At 42.0% G+C, this 19,168-nt stretch overlaps 1 protein-coding gene across 5 annotated transcripts in view; it reads right to left on the bottom strand.

The window, feature by feature from the left end:
- Window positions 1-716: 716 nt before the first annotated feature.
- TBCCD1 (TBCC domain containing 1) overlaps window positions 717-19,168 on the bottom strand; it is a 97,450-nt gene continuing 78,998 nt past the window's right edge. The window contains exons 6-8 of one of the 5 annotated variants that reach the window (XM_073647827.1): window positions 18,175-18,281; window positions 16,383-16,546; window positions 831-1,187 (exon numbers count right to left, since the gene is read on the bottom strand). In XM_073647827.1, coding sequence (XP_073503928.1) covers window positions 16,392-16,546; window positions 18,175-18,281 — 262 coding nt within the window. In that variant the 3' untranslated portion in view covers window positions 831-1,187; window positions 16,383-16,391. Of the gene's footprint in view, window positions 1,188-16,382; window positions 16,547-16,907; window positions 17,023-18,174; window positions 18,282-19,168 lie in introns of those variants that run through there. The other 4 variants (XR_012250736.1, XM_073647828.1, XM_073647830.1 and 1 more) reach the window with 4 other exon arrangements.

Genomic DNA, 19,168 nt, shown 5'->3' with positions numbered 1-19,168 from the left:
TATTTCCGTACAGCAATTGATGATTATTGCAAAAGCAATAGTGTACTACTCAGGCAAAAAAAAAGCATCTGGTTTTACCTTTTTCTGGGGGCAGGCACAAGTGAAACATGATTTTAACATATTTCATTTTCAAAACTGTGCAGCCAAAACATGCTTTGAAAAAAAAAAAGGGGCTGTGAAGCACTCAGTAGGTTAAAGAAATGGTTCAAAATTAAAGAAGTTATCCGGTCTAAATTGATAAGTCTGCAGTCACTCAGTGTGAATGTAGACTTATGAATCCCCCCAGCACCTGCACTGCACGCTGTGAGGATTTGCTACTTCCCGAGCCAGGACCGGCATATGCATTATGTATATTCCCGGCCAGAGCCCGACTAGTGGGTACAGCCTCGCTCCATACACTTGTACTACCTGTCTACTGCTGTAGCCGTCAAGTGGGCACAGCTTAGTGCAATAGAAGTGTATGGAGAGAGGCAGCTCCCACTAGACAGGCCCTGGTACCCTCTGGTCCCGATTCAGAATCCCTGCAGAGCACAGTGCATACAGTGGGGGGGATTCATAAGTCTGCAGTCACACAGAGGGACTGCAGATATATAATTTTGGACCAGACAACCATGTTCAATGCAAAATGTTAATTGACAAATAGATAACAGTGAGTGGGAATCAATATGGCCATAAAGAAGTTGCAAAAAGAGGCTAAAACGGGATTGCAATTATGATAATTCACACAAGGGGCTTGCTATCCAGATCGTTTCAACTAGAAGTGACAAAAGTATTACATATACATACACTTTTCATTTAGAAGTAAAACAGGATTGAAAACCATTAGAAAACATTGTTTTAATTATTCAAAAATATAGATCTATACTTTAAAAGCCTAAAGAATGCATTCCCGAGAAAAACAAATCTTTTAAAAATGCTGATTATGAGCAAAACGTTAAAGTGCTGGGTACAAACATCAAACAAACAATTATCAATTCATTACAAATGGTCGGCTTTGCATTTAACATTAATCCATAAATTGAAGATTAGGCAATAGTCCTCAAGTAAATGGCCATACTTTCGATACAACAGTGCCGGTTTGGATGGCTTGGAATTTAAATATATTAAATATATACACTCTAGAGCCAGTCTTTATGAGGACATCTTCCTCTATCCAAGCTTGATGACAACAAATATCGAAAACAAGCCTATAAAAAGTAATAAAAAGAAAGACAAATGGTCAAAGATTAAACTATGTAGGCGATTTGTACTTAACACTTATCATAAACCAACATTGTTCTTTTCTTAAATGTAGTTAAGCAGCAATATCCACAGAAAAAGCATTAAAAAGGGCAGTTAAGGTATGTGGTCTTAGTAGTGCAAAATGTAACTATGGAATATATTGACAGTTTTACCATTGTCTGCTTTAAAGGAAACCTGTCAGTTATGTTAAATTCTTTCTGATTTGCAGGCAGGATATCATAGAGCAGGAAGAACTGATCACATTGGTATACATTTTTGTGGGAAAAGTTGCTGTAAGCATTGCATTTTATTAATTGAAATAATTGTTGTCCAATGAGCAGTCCTGTCGAGTGATTGACTGCCACCTCTGCATGCACAGGGACTACTGTTAGTAGGACCTCCCACTATACTCATATCCATACAAACACCAGGTATTTGAATGAATAAATTGCAAGTTATACTAATTCTTTTCCAATAAACCTATATATCAAATCTGCTCAGCATAACAATATGTATAGAAATAAGCTTATTACAGCTAAGTGAGATCCAACAGAATTAAAAGTTCTGAAGAAACTGTTATATAGCCACAATCATTGAAGCATGTCTCACAGCCGTGTGCATTTAAAGGGAATCTATCAGGTCATTTTTTCGTACCTTTCTAATAGTATCCTGATATAGGGCTTGGGCAGCCCTTTCAGCATATGTCCTTTTTATTTATGTATATTACTCGCCCGAGGATTGCATCACAATCCTCGGGTTGGTTGTTTGCTCTCCTGGTCTGAGCATGACAGCATGTATTTCTATGCAGCTTTCACACTCAAATCAGGTGAGCACACGGCCAATCCGAGGATTGCGATGCAGAGGGGTGGGCGGGGTAAAGAGTGAATATTCGTTTGGCATTAACATACGTTTGACTAGCTGGCACCAGACAAATTTTTAGGGGCTTACATCAACACAATTGGGGCAACGTACAAGAATAAAAGTTACATATCCTGAAAGGGCTGCCCAAACCCTAATGACAAAAATCTTAAGAGTGAAGGTGTAGACATACTATAAGGCTGAGTTGACTTTTTAGAGTCCCGGTTAGTGCGTGGATTTGCGCTAATGAGCATGGATCATTAAATGAGGGAAAAGCACAAATCAATGCTCTTGCTTCACTCCAGGAGTAGGCAAAAAGACAGAAAACTTCTCTCAATTAATGTAAAAATTCATAATGAGCTGAGAGAGTATGCACATGAGGAGCTCTGGACAAGAACTGCTGTAAACTGCCTTTTCTAGAAGAGTACCGGCCAGATTACCTTCCCGAATGGGTCCCAAGAAAGAAAAGACCTCTGCGGCTGCAGGCACCGCTGTTCCTGTCACGACACTCTATGCCTTTCTCATCAAGGAGCCAGCCCCATCTCAGACCGCGACGACAGCAGCCCCTGCCCACCAATCTGCGCACTCATTGTCGGGGGCGGCAAGGTAGGAGGTGAAAAATCTCCCTAAGCCCTGGGAAGAGGGAACCTGGTGGGGATTTTAGATCCTGACATCGGGGCAAACAAACCTAAGAAACTCTGATCAGATGCTGCATACCCCTGAGCCAATTACAATGTAAAGGCCTCATAGAGCACACTGGGTCTGATCATGCAGTAATTAAGGGACATTCAAGAGACTGCCTCGCTACAATCTGACTGTTGGGCCCAGCTACCCCCAAGATTGAGAAAACGGTCTACTAAAAGAGCCCATATAGAATGGGGCCCTCAAGATATCACAAACCTAGGAGGGACCCCTTGACACAAGGCCATACTGACAACATGGAGGACTGGACTTCATCCCCTGCGCCTTTAGAGGATGAGTAGATGGAGTATGAGCCTGCCTCGTCCCCTTCTTCCTGAAATACCTAAACCATTTGCCCTCTAAAGAGGATTTTAAAACCTTAAGTTAAAGAGGCCTGGAAATCTGAGATTGCATGTGTAAGACAGGATTTGCAGTGCTTTGCAGGATGGACACTCTAGAAGGGGATCATGATGTTACCAGATCTCACGTGGCCGGTCTCCAACAGATGATAATATCCCAAAAAGAGGCTGTAAGGGACATGCGTACTGACATTAAAGATCTGAACATTGGCACCAAAAAATCACTGTGTACAAGTATAATCTGCTCCACCGGGCAGATTCCCAATGGGCTGCTAGTGCAGTGAGCCACCTGGCCTGCCACATTATCTCACTGGTCTGTGCGCAGCAGTGCACAGGTCATCCTGACCTCAGCACCTTATACACAGAGTTCCCTCCTGTTCACCAGCCGTGACATCAACGATTCCACCCTCAGCTGTCTCCTGCCAGCACGGAAGATCCTCTCACTGACTGCAGGGTCAGAAAATAGGTCGCCTGCAGCAGTAAATTTCTCTGTAATCAAGGTCGTGGAGAGTGGTAGTTGCCCGCACGTGGCACCACTTCAAATTGGGTTGAGTGGGGTGGGCACGCTTTATAAAGTTATAACTTTTGTGTGGCCACTTTCCTGCGCTTGATACAACCATTCAAAAAGGGGACATGTCATGAAGGAGAACACTGGCCAATGAACACTTACACATCAGATTGATAGAAGAGTGTTCCTGTCCTCCTGCACAGCACATCAAAGAAGGAACCAAGCTGCAAGAGGAGTCCAACTACCTGTGTGCTCCAGGGAGAGATAGAGAGGCATGTCCAGCCCACATGGTGACAAGCTTCTCCTGCTCTGGTCAGCACCACAGCAGTGGGGAGGGACTGCTGTGAGCAGGAGAAGCTGAGGAGCAGCACATGTACATCAGCTTCTCCTGCAGCACAAAGGAGTGTGTGATAGTTGTGTGTGAGGTGTATGTATACTTGTTTAGCATACATGTGTACATGTAGTATGCATGTTTAGTATATGTGTACCTGCTGAGCATTTGTTATACAGCACGTGTGTACTAATAATATGTACAATGCGTTTGTAATAAGCATTTGCTGTCCAGCATGCGTGTGCTGTGTACGTTTATATATTTTATAAATTATGCAGTATTTTAAAATTGTAAAAGGGAACCTGTCACGTGAATAAACACTATTAACCTGCAGGTTAATAGAGTTCTAAACCTGCCTGGTGCCCATACTTAGACCCCCGTTACCGGGAGGAAATTAACTTTAGTCCTCCCAGTAGCATCTGGGTGTTAGACAGCGCTTACTGACAGCTGGCTCTAATGCTAAGACAGCTGACAGTCAGTGCTAAGGACTCTGGTACAGCAGCCGCTTCCTATAACACATGTGACTGAACCCATGCCGGCGCCGCCCCTATGGCTAAAACCCAAACGCTGCGGAATAAACGTAATTTCCTCACGGCAGCGGGGCTCCATGCCAGCGCCACACGGTGTCAGGGATCGGTGTCACGTGAATAAACGTTGTTAATCTGCAGGTTGATAGCGTTCTAAAGCTACAAAGGTCGCCACACTGACAGTCCGGAAACCAAGAGGAAATTAACTTTATTCCTTTCAGCGGCCATTCATCACTCCGTACATAGTGAAAGGGGGCTGTAATCATGCAGCGGCACTGACAGCCGACTCTGTACTGATGCACTGCTGAGCCAGCTGTCATTCAGTGTCGGAGTGCGGTTACAGCCGCCACTATGTACTAAGTGGTGATTGAAGGCCGGAGGCCGCCAGGAGTTAAATTAATTTCCACCTGGTAGCAGCGCAGTTTTAGAACACTATTAACCTACAAGCGAACCCCATATCTGAAAGTTAATAGCATTAAAAACTTCAATTGCCGCTCAATTGTTAAAATCAGTATGTAGCACTTCAAAAAAGTGTAGCCTAACCCTAACCGAAAACTGGGTGTCAATATTACCCTTCGCAATGAGTTGTGTTCTCTCAGTCTTATATCGTGAGGGATAATGGTACACTGCCAGACTGTTAATACACATGAAGAATAGTGACAATTTATTCAATTAAAGCCACATTCACACAACTGTGTGTCAGGGTCCAAGGACAGACAGTCATTCATGGTCTTGTCACAGATCTTTTGAGCCAAAATTGACAACCTCATAAGCATATGTGAGACTGTAAAGTTCAGATCAGGAGACCTACCACCGGTCGATGAATAACTATCTGTACTAAGACAGACACCCAGATATGCTGGTGCTCGCACTCTTCCTCCTGATGTATGCGATACGTCCGAAGGTGCTAGTTGGCTGCAGAGATCATGTGATGTAACACTTGTACGCAATCGAAGTGCCAACACTATTGGAACAGCACCAAAACCGAAGGAGAGTATTAGTTTTATTATTTTAAAAGGGGAAAACATTTAGATTGAGAAGGGGTTAGTGAACAACCCCTTTACAGTCCGTTTCATCAAGTGGTGTAACAAGTAATGAAAAATTTGGCGCAATCTGTCAGTCTACGATAAAAAAGAGAAGTTGACTCAATCGTTGCATTGTGTGCCACACTAAGCATGGAGAACAGAAAGAGAAGAGAAATGTCTGAGGACTTGAACCCAAAATGGCTAAAAAATATCAATGATCTCCTTAGATCTTGATGTTCCTTTGTCCACATTGCGCAACATAATCAAAGAGGGTTACAACCCATGGCACTGTAGCTAATCTCCCTGGACGTGGACGGCAGAGAAAAATCAATGAAAGCTTGCAACGCAGGATAGTCCGGATGGTGGATAAGCAGCCCCAATCAAGTTCCAAATAAATTCAAGTTGTCTTGCGGGCTTAGTGTGCATCAGTGCCAGCGCTAACTACCCGTCAACATTTGAATGAACTTTGAATGAACTGAAATACTATGGCAGGAGACCCAGGAGGACCCCACTGCTGACAGAGACACAAAAAAGCTAGACTGCAGGTTGCCAAAATGTAAGCAAGTAAGCCAAAATCCTTCTGGGAAACAGTCTTGTGGACCTTGACTAACAAGGGCATCAACTTACGAATTTTACAAGATACAAGCCGTAGTTCAGTTGATTTGTTTTATGATGCGAGCTGAAATCTGAGTTACACGCAAGAGAGTTTACGACATTCACCACATGGTTATCCTGCAGTGCAAGCATTTAGGTCATTGCACTTTTGACCTTTTCTTGAGAATCATTTTCATGGGGGTGGACTCTATTTTCAGCACTGCATGCATTTGACATGGGGCTGTACATAGGATAATGGTTAATTTTTGGTTTATGCTTATGCTATTTTTTTCTGTGCCAGTACTTTGTTATTTCATATGTGCAGCAAAGTACAGTATACTGCACTGTTATGTCCACTCTCTGGAGTGTTGGCTTTAGGGTTCATTATTTGCTATATTTATGTGTGATGATGATTAAGTGAAGTAATTAAAATAAAAAGTAAAGGACAATAGTTTTATACATTTTTCATACTGTACACTACTGTATTTGTTAAAGCAAATTTTTCTTATCTAAAAACATCTAACAAAGAATTGGAGTGGTTTTTGGGGGGCTGGAATGGATTAATAGCATTTCAATCCATTTTAATGGGGAACTTTAATTTGATATACAAGTAAATTGAGTTAAGAGCTCGGTCACAGAACGAACTAAACTCGTAAGTCAAGGGCGAAGCCTGGTAGGCAATGTGAGCGGTCGTGTTTCCGCGCTCTCCCGCCGCCGCCTAGTCATTTAGGAGATCCGTCGCCGCCACCGCCAGCCTCAGCCGACCGGAAGGTGAGGGAAGTGCTGCGGATCATTGGGAGAGCTGCTGCGACGTACGGAGGTGAGCCGGTATGACCCGCCGGAGACAGAAAGACGCAGGCTGGGGAGATGGAAGCAGCTCCCAAGATGGCGCTGAGAAGAAGGAGGAGGCGGCCAAAGCTAACGCAGCCTGCAAGCGCCGCATGAGTGTAGCGGCGAAGTTGGAGAGGTATGCCCGCAATGTGGAGGGCACCGATCAGCAGGAGTTGGATAGAGGGGAGGAGGTGGACGGGGAAGAAATGATGGCGCCATCGACTGAGGGAGAAGGAGGAATGTCCCCAGGGAGTAATTATACTGATGGGGAAATGATGTCTGCGACAACACAGGAGGAGGGTGATATACAGGAGAACCCCACTATCAAGGATGTATTTGCTGTGGTGTCTTTCTGTAAACAGGCACTAACTACATTAACACAGCCAGTCCTGGGTGTACAATCTGAAGTGGCCACTATTAAAAAAGATATGCAAAAGGTTAATACCAGGACTGGTGAGGTGGAAACCAGAGTGGGAGAGACAGAGGACCGGGTTAATAAACTCACAAAGTCTGAAAAACAGTTTAAACAACAAATTTCTGAAATTATGACCAAAAATGATGATTTGGAGAACCGCTCGAGAAGAAACAATATTAGGATAGTTGGACTTCCGGAAAAGTCTGAGGGAAGAGATCCCACTGATTTTATTGAGAAATGGCTGAGAGAGAAGATTGGAGCGGACTCTCTTACTAAATTTTACGCGGTGGAGCGTGCACACAGAGTACCAATGCAGCCTCAACCCCTGGGCAAAGGGCCGCGTGTTATGATTGCAAAGTTACTCCACTATAGGGACAGAGATATCATTATTCGCAAAGCAAGGGAATGTGATGAGATCACAATAAATGGCCAACGGATTGGCATATATCCTGATTATTCGGTAGCTGTCCAGAAGCAGCGAATGTAATTTGGAGGAGCAAAAAGACGCCTAAGAGAACTGGGAGCAACGTACTCAATGTTGTTCCCGGCCAAACTGCGAGTGGTTGCTATGGATAAAGTTTTATTTTTTGTAAAGCCAGAGGAGGCCACAGAATGGATTGATATTAATGTTAAATTTTTACAAGCTAAAGAGTGAGAGATTACCAAGGCACTTAAAATATTCCTTAAGGAAACGGTCGGCTGAGGACACTTGTTAAATTGACTTTTTTTTATTGCTTCGTAGTGACTATATGGCAATTGGAACGGCTTGCTCGAACAGAGGACACCTGTAGAGCACACTATGCAAACTTATAATATTGTCCTGGACAAGTGAATAGGAGGGGGGGGCTTTTATTTTTCGCCCCTTACCTTCTTTTTCTCTCTTGGTCCCTTTTTTGTTGGTTCGGGACTAATTTGTTTCTTATTGTTGGTATAATGTGTTATGAAACCTTTTCTTTTTTAGAAAGGGAAAAGTGGTTTAAGAAGAAAGGAGTTGTTGCAGAGCATAATGACTTCAAATTTGAGCCCTTGATAGAGGGCAGGGCGGTGGCGAAGAAGAATAATAATTATAATATTTGATACCAAAGATATCCTGTACTAATGTGAAAATGTTGAGACAAATTATAGAAAGTACTCTAAGGCACGGCGGGATGGGGGATAACCTGAAAGGAGAGGTTTATTTGGGATGTGTTGTTCTAAAAAGAGGTTAGGGGAGGAATTCTCTAGTTGGAAGTCTGGTCCAGGAATGGAGAACCCACAGCTCCTAGAGAGCATACAAGAGAGGAGGGGAGGGTGATGGGGGGGGTTGGGGGGGGGTGAGGGCACAGACAGCAGAGGAGAGAAATGATAAGATAAAGGAAATAGAGCTAATTACTTATTATGGGCAGTTTTAGAGTTACAAGTTAGAAAGTTAGGGGTTTGTCGGAGAAAACCAGAAGGGCGACAATATTTAAATGTATGCAGGATCGGGGGGCCTCGGTAATATGCCTTCTAGAAACCCATTTACAAAAGGAAACTACTCAGATTATAAACAGAAGATGGATACAGAGGGCTTATCATTCCACTTTCTCTAATTATGCCAGAGGAGTTTCCATTCTAATTAATAGATCCACACCTTTTGAAGAAATTGACGTATATATTGATCCAGAGGGGCAGGGGGTGGCAGTTAAGGGAAGTTTTTTCGGACACCCGATGTGTATAGTGGCACTTTACATCCCCCCCTTACTCTAGCACTAAAATCAGATTGATGCGAGAGTATGCGAAAAAGAGGAAGAGTATTACCGCTTTTGATGATGGGAGACTTTAATAATGTAATGGACACTTTCTGGGAGAGGAGTAAGAGGCAATCGGGTATACAGGAAAGTACCAATACAGTTTTTGGTTATTTCATAAAAGAAATTGGATTAATTGATGCATGGATGGTCAGGAATACAGGGAAATGGTGCTACTCATGTCACTCCACGTCATATGGTACGTTATCACGTATAGATTTAGCATTGGCGGATGAATTATCACTCCATGATAATGGAGGTACAATATCTCCCTAGAGTAATCTCAGACCATAGTCCAGTTATGGTAACCATTGGGTATGGGCCCCAAAGAGGAATAGTTAGGGAAGGGTGGAAAATGCATCCTGTCTGGTTACAACATCTTAATGTTCAGAAGATAGAGGAAGAATTGGAAGAATTTTTTATTCATAATGACGGTAGTACAAATAAATTAATAGAGTGGGATGCGATGAAGGCCTTTCTTAGAGGGCTCTTATTTAGAGATATCTGTAGGCGTAAATCACAAACTAAAGAAGAAGAAATAGAAAGTCTGGAAGCATTGGGAAGGGCGGAGGAAAAAGCCATAAATAATAATACTCCTGATGCACAATGTGGCCTTAGGAATGCGCAAGATAAGATAAATAAGATTTTAATAGACAAAATGGCAAAAATTCAGGCATTCCGAAGGGCCAGCTTTTATGCTGAAGGGGAGAAGGTTGGACATTTATTATCAGTTATAGAATCGGCACAAAGGAATAATTCATTTATCAATGAAATGGTTGACGATAAGGGGAGGGTTGTTATTGAACTGGAGGGGATATTGAAAATCTTATAGAGATTAAACTTCTATATAAACTTCTATAAAAAACTTTGTTCCTCGGAAGGGATAGTGACATTTGAGGAGATAGATAATTTTGTTGATTTAGTGTCGCTCCCTAAACTAAACAATGAGAGCAGAGAGAGGTTGGACTCCCCCATTACTATGGAGGAGATGGGGATTGCTCTGCATGGCATGGCTAATGAGAAGGCCCCGGGTATGGATGGGCTACCGTCAGAAGTATATAAACAATTTGTTGAACTTCTGTTGCCTAAATTATTGAAAGTATTTGAAGAGGCTAGTGAGGGGGATTGCTGCCGGCTTCTATGAGGGAGGCGGTAATTGTGGTGATTCCTAAGGAGGGGAAGGACCCTAGAATACCAGAATCATGTAGACCAATCTCGTTACTGACAGCTGATGTTAAAATACTGGCCAAAGTCCTGGCTAATAGGTTGACTGGGATAATTTCCTCATTAAATACATCTGGATCAGTCGTGATTCATGCCCAATAGATCTACTGCGGTTAATATAAGACGACTGTATCTTAATCTTCAATTACAGACTGATAACCCAGGTCGTAGAGTAATCGTCTCACTGGATGCCCAAAAGGCGTTTGATAGTGTACAATGGGAATATTTGTGGAGAGTCATGCAAAAATTTGGTTTTGGACCAAGATTTATTGAGTGGGTTCAATTGTTGTATTCCCAACCTACTGCCAAGATAAGAGTTAATGGAGCGATTTCCCCTTCGTTCCATTTCTATAGGGGAACTAGGCAGGGGTGCCCACTGTCGCCGCTCCTCTTTGCCATGGCAATTGAACCTTTGGCTGCAGTCATCAGGGAAACGAAGGAGGTCCAAGGGTTTAAATATGGAAGATGAGGAAAAAATTGCTCTGTATGCAGACGATCTCTTATTATTTTTGGGTGATTCATCTGAATCATTGAGTCGTGCCATGCAGATAATTGAGAGGTTTGGGGCGATATCGGGGCTGAAGATTAACCCTAGAACGCATACCTGGGGCCTCGCAGGCCCGCCCTGTTAATTGTTTTCTATTTTCTGCAAGATTACTTTAGTTAGAATTTTGAAACTCTAGGTATTCCTCAGGTATATAGTTGTTTGTCATTTTTGTTTGAGTTATTCCATGTTATTTGCACACGGGCCTAAAAGGCCCCAGGTATGTGAAAATGTAGATTTTTATGGTCATGCGTTCTAGGGTTAACTGGTCCAAATCAGTCTTATTTAAAGTGGATCGAGAGGTGGAATTGACAAATAGAGAAAATGAAGCTGATAACTTGCAGTGTAAAAAAGTATTTAAATACTTGGGAATATAAATATCTCAGATATTTCGGTATCAGATTATCTTAATATCAATTTGTCGCCATTGCTTCAAAAATTGAAAACTAAAATAGATATATGGAATAAACTACATATAACTTTGGTGGGGAGAATAAACCTTTTTAAAATGATCTTGATGCCCAAGTTGTTATATATCTTACATAACGCTCCTATGTGGATACCTAAAAAAAGATTTAAGTCCTTAAATGTGATGATCAGAGCTCTGGTATGGGGGAAGAAGCAGGCAAGAATAAAGCTAGAAATTCTCCAAAGGCCCAAGGAGGAGGGTGGACTGGCGCTGCCAAATCCGGAAATATATTTTCTGGCAGCACAGAGTCAACATTTTAGAGGGTGGTCATGCTACGGCTCTGGCGGATCTATTAAAAGAATATTGGATTATTCCATTGGGGAAAGACAGATACTTGATGGCCTGGAGGGAGGAGACATGAATAGGTTGGGGGAAAAAATGCCTACAATAGATCTCATACACAAAACCTGGAACATAGTAAAGAAAGTAAGGGGAGTGAAGGGACTAACTAAATTTACTCCTATATGGAATAATAATAATCTCCCAGAGATACAAAAGATTGGTATTATAAGAGAATGGACAGGTAGAGGAATTAATTATATGCATCAAATAATGGAGGGGGAAAGTCTTAAACCCTTCTCGCAGTTACAGAGGGAATTCTTGTTGCCAAATACAGAATGGTATCACTATGGGCAGGTTAATCATGCAATTGCATTCCAAAGAACCAAACAATGACTGGTAGTGGAAGCAGATCTAGTACTGGAGTATATGTGTCAGTAGGGGAGTACCAGGGGGGTAATCTCGGGCACGTATAGAGACTTGATGCATACTTTTCTCCTGGAGTTTCCACTGAGATCTAAAAGTAAGTGGGAAGAGGAAGTGAGACTCATAAGAGAAGATATTTGGGAAAACATACTGGAGTATATACCCAAGCTTTCTATGAGCGAACCTGCAAGACTGTCACATATTTATGTAATTCACAGAGTCTATAGATCTCCGCTAATTATGCACAAAATGGGGCTGAGGGTCAATTCAGAATAATGCCCAAGATGTGGAAAAGGGGAGGCAGGCATATTTCACATGATGTGGGAATGCCCTAGACTATTAAGGTTCTGGTCAGGGGTTCTTGCTGCGATTGAAGAGGCGTATAGATGAGCTGTCCCCGGGGACCCTATTACATGCTTGTTGGGCTATGTAGAAGAAATATTAGCTGATAAAAATATTAAAATAGCCATTGCTAGGTTACTTTATTGTGCTAGGAAAGTAATAGCAAGAAATTGGATTGAAGCTGACCCCCCCTCCGAGGAAGAATATTTTAACCCCTTTGCAACCTATGACGTCTTAGTACGTCATAGGCTACCTCCCCCGGTTCAGTGAGGTCTCTGGCGCTGAGCCCACACTGAACCAAGCACATGGCAGCTGATTCTTACAGTTGACATGTGCCCGCAACAGCCGCGGGTGGAATCGCGATCCACCCGCGGCTGTTAACATGTTAAATGCCGCTGTCAATCTCCGACAGCGGCATTTAACGCGCGCTTCCGGGAAGCACGTCCTAAGCACCGCCCATCGGCGACCCCGTCACGTGATCGCGGGTCACCGATGGGTGGGCATGACAACCCAGGGTCTGCAGCAGACGCCTGCGGTTGTCATGAGCTGGTCGCTATGAGCGCCACCTAGTGGTCGGTGCTCATAGCACAGGACCAATTCTGCTATATGCAGGGGATCTGCTGATCCCCTGTATGTAGCAGAGGCGATCGGATAGTTGCTGCTTCTAGTCTCCTATGGAGACTATAGAAGCATGCAAAAAGTGAAAAAAAAAAAAAAAGTTTTTAAAAATATAAAAAAAAGAAAAAAAATATAAAAAAAATTTGAATCACCCCCCTTTCGCCCCATTCAAAATAAAATATATATATAAAAAAAAAAAACCCTACATAGACATATTTGGTATCGCCACGTTCAGAATCGCCCGATCTATCAATATAAAAAAAGAATTAATCCGAACGGTAAACAGCGCAACGAGAAAAAAATTCTAAACGCCAGAATTACGTTTTTTGGTCACCGCAAAATTGCAATAAAATGCAATAACGGGCGATCAAAACATCGGGTCTACCCCAAAATGTTATCAATAAAAACGTCAGCCCGGCGCGCAAAAAATAAGCCCTCACCCAGCCCCAGATCCCGAAAAATGGAGACGCTACAGGTCTTAGAAAATGGCGCTATTTTTTTTTTTCAACCAAATTTTGGAATTTTTTTTCACCACTTAAATATAAAAGAACCTATACATATTTGGTGTTTACGAACTCGTAATGACCTGGAGAATAAGAATGGCAGGTCAGTTTTAGCATCCAGTGAACGTGGTAAAAAAAAATAAATAAAAAACAACTCTGGTATTGCACTTTTTTTTGCACTTTCACCGCACTTGGAATTTTTTTCCCATACAAGATATGGTAAAACTAGTAATGGCGTTGAAAAGTACAACTTGTCCCGCAAAAAAATAAGCCCTCACATGGCCATATTGACCAAAAAATAAAAACACTATGGCTCTGGGAACAAGGGGAGCAAAAAACGAAAACGCAAAAACGGAAAATGCTCTGGTCCTTAAGGGGTTAAACAAGTAGAATATATTATACAGATGGAAAGAGGTATATATGAAAAAAGAGGGAAACATTATATTTGGAAAGACATGGCAACCTTGGATACAATATAAGGGAATTTGAGAGTACTGAGTTTAAACATGTATCATACAGTATAAACTAACATTTATGTAATGCACCTCTGGTTTTCTACCATAATTGGTTAATAGGAGGTTTTGTGTCTTTGTTTCTTAAGACACAACATAGGGGAGGGGAATGCTGTCAGAATGGGTGGGGGGGGGATTGAAGGGAAGTCTGTATAGCTTATGTATTCTTTCACAATTTAATGTTTTGAGAAATATTGTATGATCAAAATATGTTTAATAAAAATTAATTTGATTTAAAAAAAAACTTGTAAGTCAAGGTATTAATGTAAAGCTTTTTGGTAAAGTACATCATTCTACTATTTACTGAAAAAGGATTAAGGCCTACAAAGTAAAGAACAGTATCTACAGTCAAATACTGTGGAGGTTTAAAGATGTTTTGGGGTTGTTTTGCTGCTTCTGGCACTGGGTGCCTTGACTGTGTGCAAGACATCATGAAATATTAAAATCACCAAAAGAATTTAGTGCCGCAATGTAGTGCACAGTGTTAGAAAGCTGGGCTTGCGTCCTTGGTCATAGGTCTTCCAGCAGGAGAAAGACCCCAAGCATACTTCAAGAAGCACCCAGAAATGGATGGAAACAAACCGCTGGAGAGTTCTGAAGTGGCCAGCAATGAATCAGGATCTAAATCCCATTGAACAACTGTGGAGAGATCTTAAAATTGCTGTTGGGAGAACGCAACCCTTTAAATATGAGAGACCTGGAGCAGTTTGCAAAAGAAGAGTGGTCCAAAATTCTAGCTGAGAGTTGTAAGAAGCTTGTTGATGGTTGTAGGAAGAGATTGATTGCAGTTATTTATTCCAAAGGGTGTGCAACCAAATATTAAGTTGAGGGTGCCAACAATTTTGTCCTGCACATGTGACTATATGGCCTAAAATCTTAATAAGCCAGATGATTAGATTTGTTAAGTCAAAAGAAATACACTATTGTGTTGTGTTGACTTATAAATGCATTTGTATTTCTCTTGCTGATCAAAAAGGTCATAGTATTTGTATAACACTGAATGCTGAATTCTATTCGTTTTGAAACAATCATGTTTACTATGCTAATGACAAATTGTACTAAGTCAGCTGAAAGTTTATTTACAATAGCCCCTGTGATACCAACTATGTAAATAGATTATCTCAAACAATAACTAAGCCCTGCAACTTTACCTCTGCCATGTGACTAATGACCCTTGAACTGTGGATGTGTACTTAAATATGCTTCTGTAGCAGTCAGACTTGGGACAGAGAATCAGAAAGATTTACAAGGAGAAAGAGAGACATCCTTCAGGAAAGTAGATGGATAGCATGGCGGCTCCATCTAAAAAGACACAGATTTGGTTTCTACATGATCCTAGTCTAAGCGTATCGGCCCTGACTGGAAAGATTCCTATCTGCGCCATTGACCATCCGAGAGACATGGGTAAATTTTGGGGAGACCAGGTTGGGACGAAGAAGTCACCTGGCCCCATGGATATGTTGTTTAGAGTTGCCAGGTAGGACCCACCGGTCGCCTGGAACTCATGGGAGACATTCGGAGAAGCCAGGGTGGGACCCTTGAGTCTCATGGCCTTGTACATCGATGGACTGCTAGCCTACTAAGCTTGCCGCTACCTTCTCTCTGTGGGGGCACGCCAAAAGCGGGGGGCCACTGGTTGAGGTAAGTCGGCCCTGGAAGTCTCCAAAGTCATAGCTGTTCTATTCCAGGCGGGCGGAGAAAGAAGGGTGAGACTGTAATGTTGTACCATCTTGGGCTCCCATATTTGCTTGGATTGTTCTGTGTGTTTATTGTTCGCTTTGTGGTTCAATAAAGTATTGCTATGCAGTTTTACCATCATCCTGTGTTGTCTGATCAGCATTACGCCCATGGAAGACTCAGGGTCTTCACACATGTATATAACAAAACATGTGTAATTTTGTTTTGTTTTTTCATGTTTTCATTCAGATGTCAGTGATTTTTATCATATGCAAAAAAAAAAAAAGGTGCCAATTCTGCTGAAAATTGGATCCAAAATAGTGTTTTTCCAGAAGCAAACTGCAAAACCCATTGTAATGTTAAAAATGGACAGTACATGGATTGCACACAGCTGGCAACAGTGTATTGTCTGATTTTCACAGACCCATAGACTTGTGTGAGTTTTGATCTGTGCGTCAGATCAAAATTAAAGATATCTTCATGATTTTTCCCCAGACACATGGTCTGTGAAAGAAAAAAAAAAATGTGAACAGCTCCATGATCTATACTGTGTACGTGTTCCATCTGAATGGGCCCCAAAACGGATTTTGTGATTTTACAGAGAAACGTACAAACATCTCAATTCAAGAGAAATCAAAACAACTTTGTGACAAATAAAACCTCACTTACCCACTTAAGTTAAATGTTTAACAAAATGTGTGGCCTATCCAGCAACTTGCTTTGTACCATCACTCCTAGGCACAAGGCTATCCAACTGGTGTCGATTTCCCGTCTTAACAAGCCATTCATTGAATTTTTGTTCAACAAGAGCCTGAAAATGCTTACGTTGTTCCCTAGAAGGCAAAAAAAAAATAGAATACAAAAAATCTGTTTAACTGTAATGGTAACAGCATTTTTTAAATTGATTATGAATATGATAATGTATTTAACCTCTGTGAATGCTATACTACCAAATTCCAGGAGCTTTACATATCCCAGTATATGTACAGTTGAAACCAGAAGTTTACATACACTATACAAAAAGACACATGCATGTTTTTCTCAATATCTGACATGAAATCAGAATAAACCTTTCCCATTTAAGGTCAATTAAGATTACCATAATTTTTAATATTTGTGAGAGAGAGGGGGGGGGTGAGACAGAGGGGGGAGAGAGAAAGAGAAAATGTGTTTTAATGCATTTCTATTACTTACTGCAAAGTCAAAAGTTTACATACACTAATGCCTTTAAACAATTCTGGACTGCTCATATGATGTCATGTGCTTGGAAACTTCTGAGGTTTTTGGGCAACATCTGAGTTAGAGACACCTGTGGATGTACAGTACAGACCAAAAGTTTGGACACACATTCTCATTTAAAGATTTTTCGGTATTTTCATGACTATGAAAATTGTACATTCACATTGAAGGCATCAAACTATGAATTAACACATATGGAATTATATACTTAAAAAAAAAAGTGTGAAACAACTGAAAATGTCTTATATTCTAGGTTCTTCAAAGTAGCCACCTTTAGCTTTCATGACTGCTTTGCACACTCTTGGCATTCTCTTGATGAGTTTCAAGAGGTAGTCACCGGAAATGGTCTTCCAACAATCTTGAAGGAGTTCCCAGAGATGCGGCCCTTTTGCCTTCAATCTGCAGTCCAGCTCATCCCAAACCATCTCGATTGGGTTCAGGTCTGGTGACTGTGGAGGCCAGGTCATCTGGCGTAGCACCCCATCACTCTCCTTCTTGGTCAAAAAGGAGTTACACAGCCTGGAGGTGTGTTTGGGGTCATTGTCCTGTTGAAAAATAAATGATGGTCCAACTAAACGCAAACCGGATGTAATAGCATGCCGCTGCAAGATGCTGTGGTAGCCATGCTGGTTCAGTATGCCTTCAATTTTGAATAAATCCCCAACAGTGTAACCAGCAAAGCACCCCCACACTTCCTCCTCCATCCTTCACGGTGGGAACCAGGCATGTAGAGTCCATCTGTTCACCTTTTCTGCGTCGCACAAAGACACGGTGGTTGGAACCAAAGATCTCAAATTTGGACTCATCAGACCAAAGCAGATTTCCACTGGTCTAATGTCCATTCCTTTTGTTCTTTAGCTCAAACAAGTCTCTTCTGCTTGTTGCCTGTCCTTAGCAGTTGTTTCCAAGCAGCTATTTTACCATGAAGGCCTGCTGCACAAAGTCTCCTCTTAACAGTTGTTGTAGAGATGTGTCTGCTGCTAGAACGCTGTGTGGCATTGACCTGGTCTCTAATCTGAGCAGCTGATAACCTGCGATTTCTGAGGCTGGTGACTCGGATAAACTTATCCTCATTTGTATTATGGCAAGAAAAAAGCAGCTAACAGTCTATTCAGTAGGACTATCAGCTGTGTATCCACCTGACTTCTGCACAACACAACTGATGGTCCCAACCCCATTTATAAGACAAGAAATCACACTTATTAAACCTGACAGGGCTCACCTGTGAAGTGAAAACCATCTCCAGTGACTACCTCTTGAAGCTCATCAAGAGAATGCCAAGAGTGTGCAAAGCAGTCATCAAAGCAAAAGGTGGCTACTTTGAAGAACCTAGAATATAAGACATATTTTCAGTTGTTTCACACTTTTTTGTTAAGTATATAATTCCACATGTGTTAATTCATAGTTTTAATGCCTTCAGTGTGAATGTACAATTTTCAAAGTCATGAAAATACAGAAAAATCTTTAAATGAGAAGGTGTGTCCAAACTTTTGGTCTGTACTAATATATATATATTTTTTAAGAAAATGGAACAGCACAAAAATACACGAGTGGGTGCAAATCCTCTCAGACAATGATTCCGTTGTCTAAATATTACCGTATTTTTCGGACCATAAGACGCACTTTTTTCTTCCAAAATTTTGGAGGAAAATGGGGGGTGCATCTTATAGTCCGAATGTTAGGGGGGGGATATATATACGGGGTGTGGGGGGGGATCGATAGCGGTGGAGGAGCGGGGCACAGGAGGCAGCAGCTACCCGCTGCAGCCTACACTGTCCCTGCTGCTAAAGAAAATGCTGCTGTGTGCCGGCTATGAAGAAGAGTGAAGTCACTGCTCCCCGCGCACACAGTCCCGGAGTGGGGAGCAGTGACTTCCGGCAGCTGATCTCTCCTTGTGAGCCGCGCATGGCAGTGACGTCATGCAGAGCTCACATGGAGAGATCAGTGCAGGCAGACAGGACGCAGCGCTGGAGGAGAGAAGAGAGGTGAGTAGGAGTGTTTATTTTTTTTTTGTATGTGCATCTTGATGGGAAATAGGGGGACAATGCATGCCAGGACAGGGATTAGGGGTGCCATGCATAACAGGATAAAGATGAGGGGGCCATGCATACCAGGACAGGGATGAGGGGTGCCATGCATAACAGGACAGGGATTAGGGGTGCCATGCATAACAGGATAAAGATGAGGGGTGCCATGCATACCAGGACAGGGATTAG

The sequence above is a fragment of the Phyllobates terribilis genome, unplaced genomic scaffold, assembly GCF_046119375.1.
Source record: "Phyllobates terribilis strain yellow unplaced genomic scaffold, ASM4611937v1 Scaffold_9__5_contigs__length_417890890, whole genome shotgun sequence".
Taxonomy (NCBI): Eukaryota; Metazoa; Chordata; class Amphibia; order Anura; family Dendrobatidae; genus Phyllobates; species Phyllobates terribilis.
This window is presented reverse-complemented; position numbering and strand designations above follow the sequence as displayed.